The 9,977-nt window shown below is 43.8% G+C and overlaps 1 protein-coding gene and 1 non-coding gene across 2 annotated transcripts in view; both read right to left on the bottom strand.

Moving 5' to 3' along the window:
- The window catches only part of RBM6 (RNA binding motif protein 6), a 92,281-nt gene that overhangs the window by 42,656 nt on the left and 39,648 nt on the right, over positions 1–9,977 (bottom strand). Inside the window, exon 4 of the mRNA XM_045297713.1 lies at positions 6,698–6,771. Within this exon, the coding sequence (XP_045153648.1) occupies positions 6,698–6,771 (74 nt within the window). The remainder of the gene's footprint in view (positions 1–6,697; positions 6,772–9,977) is intronic.
- LOC115872174 lies at positions 8,213–8,377 on the bottom strand. Its single transcript, XR_004047711.1, has one exon. It is a non-coding gene; the product is annotated as a U1 spliceosomal RNA (small nuclear RNA).

Genomic DNA, 9,977 nt, shown 5'->3' with positions numbered 1-9,977 from the left:
AAAAAGACAGTCTTGAAAATCCTATATGGGGTCGCTCTGAGTTGAATAGACCACATGGCAGGGGGTTGGTTTTTGTAATTGGAGAGAGGCTTACCAAAAGCTACTAGGTATCACAGCTTACAGTTCTAAAGTCTCAAGTTAGATTTCCAGGGTGGTCTAACTGTGCCCCATGCTCATGTCGTCCTGTATTCTGCTCTCTCTTAATAAGAGATGTTTTCTCCCTCAGGAGAACTTCTATTTGAAGACAGAGGCAATAGAGATCCCTAAAGAGGCCTACAAGCAGTCCTACTCATGGTACAAACCAATAATCTAAATGAGAAGTATTGTTGAAGCTTAAGACTCTTGGGCACTCCCACCAAATCCTTCTCTTAACTGAATGCTCATGAAGCCGAGATTGGAGTGGCTGTAGCTTGACACTTTGCTCCAGTTAGGTCAGAAAGCATGGCAACAACCATCTACATTTATCATGTGCCAGACTCAGTTCTAGTCACTTTATGTGCATTAACTCAGTTAATACCCAGATGTATGGCAGGACACAGACAGAGAGGGTAAGCCACTTGCCTAAATTACACAGTAAGTGGAGAGGGCAGGAATCCAACCCTAGGGAGAGAGGGCCTGTAACCCTACCTTTAGATTCTGTGTTAAACTGCATCTTGTCCACTCTACACTCAATCGCACAATCAAATCATGAATCCTTAAAATCATCTTTAATTCTTCCAATACCCAACTCTCCTTTGAGTGAGATCTTCAATAATCCTTAGTTGACATTCATTTTAGAACACAATTTTCCTTTCTGTTTCCTATCAATAGCCCTGCGGAGAGCAACCAGGAGGAGGTGTTGCAATGAAGTTTCCAGAAATGACCACAAGTTGCCCCCGTGAGCTCTGGCCAGGATGTTACATTCTCCTCAGTGAAGATGTTTGGGAATAAAGGTTGTTCTAGGCAACACCACAACCTTGCAAGTATTTATAAAAATAGCTGCTTGTTGTTACTCCGAGCATAACCAATATAAATTACGAAGCATTTCAGAGTCTCGTCATTTCTACCAACTTGGAAATGATTCCCACAAACTGGATCTTCATCTAGATTGTCTCCTGTGGCCTCACAAATAGTCTCCCCATTTGTAAGACACAAGTTTTCCCTATTGCCTGAATTGAATGAGGAGAAATCCCATTCAGATCTGGCTCCTCCACGTAACTTCCACAGACATCCTGGACATCAGTCGTCTCACCTCTCTTCACTCTGTTAAACCCGGAAGCACCAGTTCATAGCCCTCCCATGTAGTCCACAACCTTCACGCCCCGTGCCAGATAAATGCCAGTGAATCAAAGTCCCAGTGGGGTCACTAGGGTTGATGTCATCAGGAGCAGTTGGTGTCAGCCCCGCCCTGACTCACGCCCCTGGACAGACTTCCTCCCACACCAAGCCATACAGAATCTGTTTAATTTCAACGAATTAATGTTATGTGATAAATATTGAACTCAAAAACTCACTGACATGAAGTCGATGCAGACTCACAGCAACCTTATAGAACAGGGGAGAACCGCTCCTGAGATTACAGCTCTTTATGGGAGGAGAAAACCTTATCTTTCCCCCTCGAAGTAAGTGGCTGGTGGTTTCAAAGTGCTGACTTTTCTGATCGCTGTCCAATACATAACCACTATGCTACCAGGGCTCCATGACAAATATGAGGGACCATCAAACAGTCCATAGAGAAATCCCATTATCTTTTAATCCTACCTTCCGTGAATTATTTGATGTCTCCAGTAGAGTTGGAAAGAGATCTGGAGATACGGGGTTATGCACTGGGCTATGAATTGCGATGTCAGCAGTTCAAAACCACCGGGGGCTCTGAGGGAGAGAAACAAGGTTTTCTCCTCCGGTGAAGAGCTGCCGAGCCTGGGGAACACAGGGGCCAGTTCCACCCTGTCCAATGGGGTCGCTGAGAGTCAGAGTGGACGGGAGGGCAGGGAGTTGGAAATGGCTTCAATGCAGTATTTCTTAGGTCTCATGAGTATTAACAACAAAATTTTTTTGTAAAATCTTTCTACATCGGACTGTAACATTATTAGTAACTGGGTGGGAGCTTTAAAATTTTTTTCCTCCTTCAATTACTACTTCATTCTTTAAAACGTTATTGATATAGATTCACAAATAATAATAACCAAAATAATGTAGTTAAAACAGCAAACATTTTGACAAAATCAGTAACTATAAAAACACCAGCAGCCTAAAACTGACTGTGGTGATACCATACACAACTCTTTTTAATATGATTGAACTAGTGAATTGTGATATATGAACTATGTCACTAAAACCATTATTTTTTATTGTTATTTAAACAAAAAACATTGGCAGCCATACCAGTGCCTGCAAACTAACAGCTCTGATCAGACACTATTAAAAGATTCAAAAAGTAAATTAGCATATTTTAATCCTTGTAGCTATGTAACTAGGTCCACAAAAAGTGCTTTTGTTAATTCTTAGAGGGATGCTTCTGTAAATTTCTGTGAAACACTGCACACAATTGTATAGACATGCATTCTGGTATCACTCCGCCGCCCCTCCACCCGTCTTATTGGTACAGTCTCTCCCTGTCGCACTCCTGGGTGAGGCCACTCAGAAATTTCACGTTAGGTGCTAACAGTACCCCTTTGTGTCATGCTTTGTAAAGTCAGACTGATTCTGTCAATCAACTCATCCTTAACTAAAGACCAAGGACGCCAAGAAAACGGCACACTCCAGAAGAGATCATTCTTCTAGAGGTTTCTTGGGGAGGAGGGCATTTTAGTGAATACTCGGGTACAAACATCAGCCCTGCCAATTTAAGAATGGAGTAGGAGAACATAAAGTGTCTCATGCCTGCAGACCAAATGACAACAGCTTGCGGAGGTGGCCTATGACTCACAGCTGGCCAACCACTGAAAAGAGTCGGGAATCTAATACAATGCTCATTTCCCTCCCTTTCCAGCCCGTCGCAGTAAATGGTGCTCCCAGAAACACTCCCACACCACCACGGAGCTGATTCCGAGGACAGATCAGAACTGTCCGTGCGGATTTCCGAGACTGTCAATCTCTGTCGGAGTAGAACGCCTCACCTTTCTCCGGCGGTGTGACAGGGTGAGGGGTTCCAGCCGCTGGCTGGCAGTGAATAGTCCAATGTATAATGCACTATGCCACCAGGGCTCTTACACCCAGGAAGAGAGAGATGATAGTCACCCTAAATCCCCAGGGACTTAGACAGCAAAGAAGGGTGGTAAGGGCATTTAACAACAGTTAGAAACCCTTCGGGGGTAGAATGAAACATTCTGCCCCTTCTACACAGCTATGGCAATAGCCCCATCTGTTTAAAATAGTTCTCCATACAGCTCCTGGCTAAGTGGTGTCCTGGTGGGTCTCCTGAGCCACAATGCTCAGTACTGCTAGAGTGCCCCGGGGTCTGAGGCCCCCTAAAGGTGCTGGGAAAGGCCTTGGTTATCATCCCTAGCGACCTCACTAAGGCACTCACAATCACAATACTTGGGAAGCAAGCTGGCAGAAAGCTCTTACGGCTCCCAAATCAAGCATGCCAGGAAAGAAAGAGTCCTACATACTTTATTCACCACAAATCACCCTTCCAAATGCCGTGTCATTCCTCAAGCAGCTTCGCCAACCACCTGACTAAGTGTCTCATCACACATCCTCTCCACACTCTTGCTTCATTTTCTTCATAGCACTTAGCATGATTATATAACATGTCTGCTTGCCCACGAAGATGAAAGCTATTGTTTTCTGTCTTCTTCACAGCTTTAGTCCCAGCATCCAGAAAGACACCCAGCACACCGCAGGGACTCACGCTTGCAGCAAATGCACCGCAGATCCCCACAGAGTAGGTACCAGTATCATTCCTCTGACAGAGGGAACTGACGCTGAGGGAAGTTAAAACACTTGCCAAAGGTAACTTAACTAAGGTAGGCAGTAACAGCAAACTCTAAAACCTGCCCTCTTCTTTTCTGTGATATACTGTCAGTCGATACACATTTTCTTGGCTTAAGATAAACATGTTTCAGAAACAGTGGAGATAATTATACAACATTGTGAATATACATTACACCACTAAGCTGCAGGCTTAAAAATGAAAAGGGAAAAGGAGGGGTTATTTTATACATATTTAACCACAATGGGAAATATGTCCATGAAAATCCCATTGTGAAAAAAAAATTTTTTTTCTTCTTCCCATCAAAGTGAACTTGTGTACACACGAAAAATTCAGAGCATGCTCACGGGCTCCTGCAATCTGTGCAATCCAACAAGGCTGCTGCTGCTGCTGGGTGGCAATGCTAGCAGTATGTATGCTCCCTGTCCACGGCCCGGGGAGAACAAAAATATAGAACATGGGAGTGAGAATGTGCACGAATGCCTTATTAAGAAATAACTCCGATGGGTACTGAAAATGGGAGCAGAGAGAAATCTGAAGTTTATTTGATCCATGGGTACCATAAAAACTTTGGCACCTTGTTGGCCTGCGGGCTTATAAAGCCCAAGGCAGAGACTGTCTCTTCCTGGTACTCTTGCACATAAGGACCTGTAGAAACACTCTCAACCTCAGACCAAGAAGAATTGGGGCCATGCTCCTGCTTTGTGCTGGTGTCCTACTCACTGGGCAAGGGCCATTAGTCAAGGGTCCTAAGAGTGTTCACGGAATGGCTGAGCAGGAATGTCTGGAAGGCATGCCTTCACCCTCCTGCTGCTTGTGCAAACGAGCCGTTTCCAGCTGTGGGAAACAGAAGAGCTGCCTGAGGACAGTTCTGCTCTTAAAGCGGGCTGTCCCGGTTCTATTTAAGCCCACACTCTAGGTCAGGTGTCCTCAAACCACGGCCTGCCGAGGACAGTTATCCAGCCCGTGGGGTATTTTTGCCCCGTTTTGTTTTTTACTTCAAAATAGGATATGTGCAGTGTGCATAGGAATTTGTTCAATTTTTTTTTTAAACTATAGTCCGGCCCTCCAACGGGTCTGAGGGACAGTGAACTAGGCCGGTTTAAAAAGTTTGAGGACACCTGCTCTAAGTGTATGGGTATTTTAGACAGGAGTTTTTGTTGGGGTGAAAGAGTGGGTGAAACTGGCATTTTTGAAATTAAAAGTTAAATTAACTCTGATAAAAAGCACTACTCTCTAGAGCAATGGTTCTCAACCTGTGGGTGGCAATCCCTTTGGGGGTCGAACGATCCTTTGACAGGGGTCGCCCGATTCATAATAGTAGCAAAATTAGTTATGAAGTAGCAATGAAAATAATTTTTATGTTTGGGGGGGATCACCACAACATGAACTGTATTAAAGGGTCAAGGCATTAGGAAGGGTGAGAAGGACTGCTTTAGAAGAAACGCCACGTTGGGAAAATGGTGCAAAAGAGATCGCATTGGCCATGGCTCTTCCATTTTATTCCTGCCGGGCACAGCACTGAGTACTGCGGCACAAGACTTCAGAACTATTCATTGGTAACAAGGTGCTTGTTCTCAATGAATGTTCTCCTATGAGGACAGATTGTCAGATGGCTTCAATTACAGGCATACAGATTGGGACCTTCATTCTTCCCTCCCAAGTTGGCAGGTAGCATAGTTTCTGGTACATAATTAGTGGTGTTTGTGCAAGACTGACTCAAGGGTATATACTGCAAAAATCAGTGTATGATAAGTCCGCCAGGTTGAGGTATGATCCTAACTCCACCTACTCTCTGAGGACCTGGTGGTGTTATAATAATTTAATACTATAGGTCCAGGTTTCATCTCATTAGCGCTTGCTCCAATGTACTGACAGCACGTCATCTCATACACACGAGGGGAGAATACGGGCAAACAGGAAAGGTTGAGTGCAATGAGCTATACTGCGGAAAACAAAACCAACGCAGTACAGGCAATGTTTACATGAAGAAAACACTATCACTCGCTTCCTTTTTCCAGTTTCCAAAACGGGTTTTTCTGTCGTTGTTGTTTTTCCCAATGGGAACACCACGACAAGGAGGATTCTAGCGATTTAGTAATTCCTGCCCCCAAACTACCAGTCAGGATTCAATTACAGACCCAAATGGCAATACTAGTGTCAAGCGGAATGCCTCTACATGGTTCAAACCTAAGTGTAGATTCAGATTCACCAGCTCTGACTCTATGCAGCCCAGGACTTGAGTACACACTAGCGTTGGCAAGAACACTGATGAATACAACAGACACGCGCCATCTTCGACTCCCCTCCCTGATGGTGTTCTTGCGCACGAGGCACTCGCGGGCAAGCCCTGAGTGCCACAGGAGCTGCCATCACCGAATGTCTTCACCCTGGGTCCGAGAGTGAGTATGACCTAAAAGCCCTGTGCCAGGTCATTTGTTGGGTCACAAAGGTCATGCTTGGTTATTGGGATCCCCATCTCAGTCACAATTCAAGGGAAACACTCCCAGACCTGTCCTCCCCCGCCCCCCCCATCCATAGTCTTTGGAATCATATCCAACTGCAAATGGGTTTTGAAAACAAGCTACACACATGAACTCTCATAGAGAAACCGTCCCAGCATCGTTTAAGCTTCTCCTCATAATGGCTGTTGGTTGGAATGTGGTATGCTCCAAAGATGGCTTTCTCCTACCTTTCCAAAGGGAAATCATCTGAAACCCCCCCTCCCCATTCATGTAAAATATATCCTTTCAGCATCATTTGACCGAAGTGTAAAGCAACCTGGTTGGCCTCCATGCATCCGATGGCATCTTCCAAGAGTGAAAACTCCACGCAGACATAGCCATAGTCGTAACCTGGGGACAGCATTTAAATACAGACGGGAGTGGTGTTAGTGCCTTGCAAACACAAAAGACACACTTAAATCCCCTGCTTCTGAACCCTTAAATACCCCCCCAGCTTAGCCCCGCCCTCCCCTACACTAGGCAAAGCTACTACTCCAAATAGAAAAAAAAAGCAATGAAGAAAGTCTGGGTGTTTCTGGACTTGGACATATGTCCCCCAATGAGTTTGTCTATGAACCAAGATCCTCTGCCGTCTTTGTAACCCTGACGGTCTGGTGAAGGGGTCGCAGAACTGGGCATCCCACAGAAAGTGCAGGAGGGGACCCGAAACATTTTAAACGTGAGCTGAATCTTCTAGGAAAACAGAGCTAGTAAGACAGGAAAGCATCTGGAAAAAGTCCGTCCTGGGAGAAGAGGGAGGCACAATTTACCCCACAGCTATGCTAGAGAACCACCACTTTTGAAGCAGAAACCACCTTCAAAGACAGAAGTGCGATGCACTGAAGCAACTATTTTGCTTAGACACCCCAAGAGACTTCTGGTTGGTGGGAGCAGAGCACTGCAGGTCTCCTCTTTTTTTATTTCCTTGTTTCAACTCAAGTCATAAACCAGCTAAAGTCATTATGAAAGGAAAAGCATTAATTAAGTACAAATTACTGGGTCCAAAATTGTGCTTTTATGTACAAAGAGGGGTGGTGGGCTGGGCTGGGAGACAGCAGTGGTTAGGCATCAACTCATGTGCACCTACCCTTAGTTATAAAACACCCTTCCCTCTCGCTCCTGAGCAAATGTCATTTGCAGCACAGGTCTGCAGCTCTCATGACTCTAGGGAATGGGAAGTCATAGGATTTACAGGCTGCTGAACTCTAATATTCACGGTTCCTATACTTTGCCTAATATTGACACCATAAGACTATGAAAGACACTGGTGGCGGCAATACTGTTCAAGCGGCTTCCAATCTTTCTCCAAGCTTCACAAGATAGAGAAACTCATCTGTAAGAGTACATGTTGCTGGCTGGGGGTGGCCTAAGGGGCGCGTGCGTGAAAAACCAGGTTAAAAACAACACAGTCCTAGGACAATTTCAAGCACAAAGCATAAAAATGGAAAACGGATATCCTTGAAATCAAAGACCAAATTCACTGCCACTGAGTTGACAGCAACTTATCGCAACACCATACAGTAGGACAGAATTGTCCTTGGGGTTTCTGAGGCTCTAATCTTTATGGAGCAGATGGCCACATTTTTCTCTCACAGACTAGTTAGTGGGGTCAAACTGCTGGACTTCAGTCAGCAGTCAAGTTATCTTAACCACTGTGCGAAGCCCGATACACACACACACACACACACACACACACCCCGTTTTTTGAATACTAATTATAAAACCTAGCGCAATAAAAAGCACAGTCTTCTTTTTTCCTGTAGATGGAAGGTCTTTATTTGCAAACACGTAATCAGGGAGAGCGCGAACGCAGTCCCCCAATTCCACAAATTATGCAGTCGAGTTTCCTACATTTGGGGAAATTGCAGGGGTTAGCACATCCGGGGTGCAATGGATAAGCCTCACCCTGGGAATACCACCTTCGTGATCATGGTATCTCCCCTAAAAAGCACAGTCTTAAAAAGAAAAAAAAAAAAGACCAAAGTTGGTGAAATGGGTTTGGGCTCCTTGGAATGATAGCTTGAAATGTCTTATTACATCGCAATCAAGTTTTATTTCATATTTATGAATACTCTTTTAAGTTCATTAAAAAATGTGACTCTGATACGAGGTTAACCACGGCTTTCAGCTCGTAGGACCTATCAGGTAGAAGAAACACAGGCTCCCAGAAACTGCAACACCCCCTTTGGCTGAGGTTTTGCTATCATACTTTCTCATCTCTGATCAATATGAATTAAAATTAATCCCTCCGATTTCTGTTCCAATTTACCACCAAAATCAGATTATTTGAAAGATAAAAACTATTTGAGAGAGGCAGTATTTATGTTGTGTGTATCCTACTAACAATGGAAACTCTTTGATCACTAATTACTTTCAAATGAATTCTCTCGTATCAACCCTAAACACCACACATACATTTTACCCAGAGTTCGGAAGGGCCCTGGGAAACGCTGTAGAATAGCTGTAACCATAAAGGCCTCTTTTATCACCAAACATCTACCGAAAATACTCAAAGTACACATCCACCACAGAAAGGGTTAACCCAGAACAAGTTGTGAGCATTCCTGTGTCCTGATTATCTTTACAGAGCTTCTCAAGGTATGTCGAGGTAAATGGAGAGCAGCCCTCTCTCCACAATAGCCAAGTGAAAAAGATAGGGAACACACATCAAGGTGGCAGAGCCCCAAGTTTCTTTTCCCTGCTTAAAGAAATGCCTACAGTGGCTGAGAGGGAATCCATAGAACCCATAGTAACAGTCATACTTTGCTCAAGGACACATCTGATACTGAAATCACTGGGAGGCAAAAGAGCCTGCAGAAATCATATGAGCATTTCCTAGCATCTTTGGTATAGGCTATATCAGGCTGTATTTCATCCCGTTTCAATCTAAACTGCAACTCACTTTCCTTCCCTGGAAGTTACTTATCAAACAAGAATAGAGTAAGTTGTTTTTTTTTTTGTTTTATAGAGAGGTCAAACTCTAATACCTAAAACTCTTTTTTTCCAACTTATTTTGTTATTCAAAGATGACCCAATCTTTATCCCAGGCATTTTGTGAGCTGAAGACTTAATGGTAGTACTATAAAGATTTTTGAATAGTCAACATATAATATTAATGATAGTTCTAAGTAACATTAATAGAGCAGTTGTTAGTGCAAGGCTCTATTCTAAATGCTTTACATATATTAGTTTAATCCTCATAGATAAAAACTATTAAACTCCTTTTACCCATGGTGAAGGAGGCAAAGAAAATATACTAAGTAATTTGTACATCACCACCTCAATGTTTAACTATCAATACTAGATTCCAACCCAGGTATTCCATATCTACTACACTGTACTACACCTCTCATCTTTTAAGATCCTGGTTGTTTAAGTAGCCTGAATTCCAAACTCTGCAAAGTCCAATTACCCTGTCATTGGGTCCCCATGAGCCGAGCACAGCTAAGAATATGTATATCATTAAGAAATACTGGAATCAGGTCTTGAGGACGATGTTCCTGATTAGAGCAGCCAGTCAACAGAGAGGACCACATGGCCGGCCCCACTATGAGACA

This window comes from Echinops telfairi, unplaced genomic scaffold (assembly GCF_000313985.2).
Source record: "Echinops telfairi isolate 266 unplaced genomic scaffold, ASM31398v2 ScPeMD7_7420;HRSCAF=8458, whole genome shotgun sequence".
Classification (NCBI taxonomy): domain Eukaryota; kingdom Metazoa; phylum Chordata; class Mammalia; order Afrosoricida; family Tenrecidae; genus Echinops; species Echinops telfairi.
Note: the sequence above shows the minus strand (reverse complement) of the source record. Positions and strands in the feature narration are given on the sequence as shown.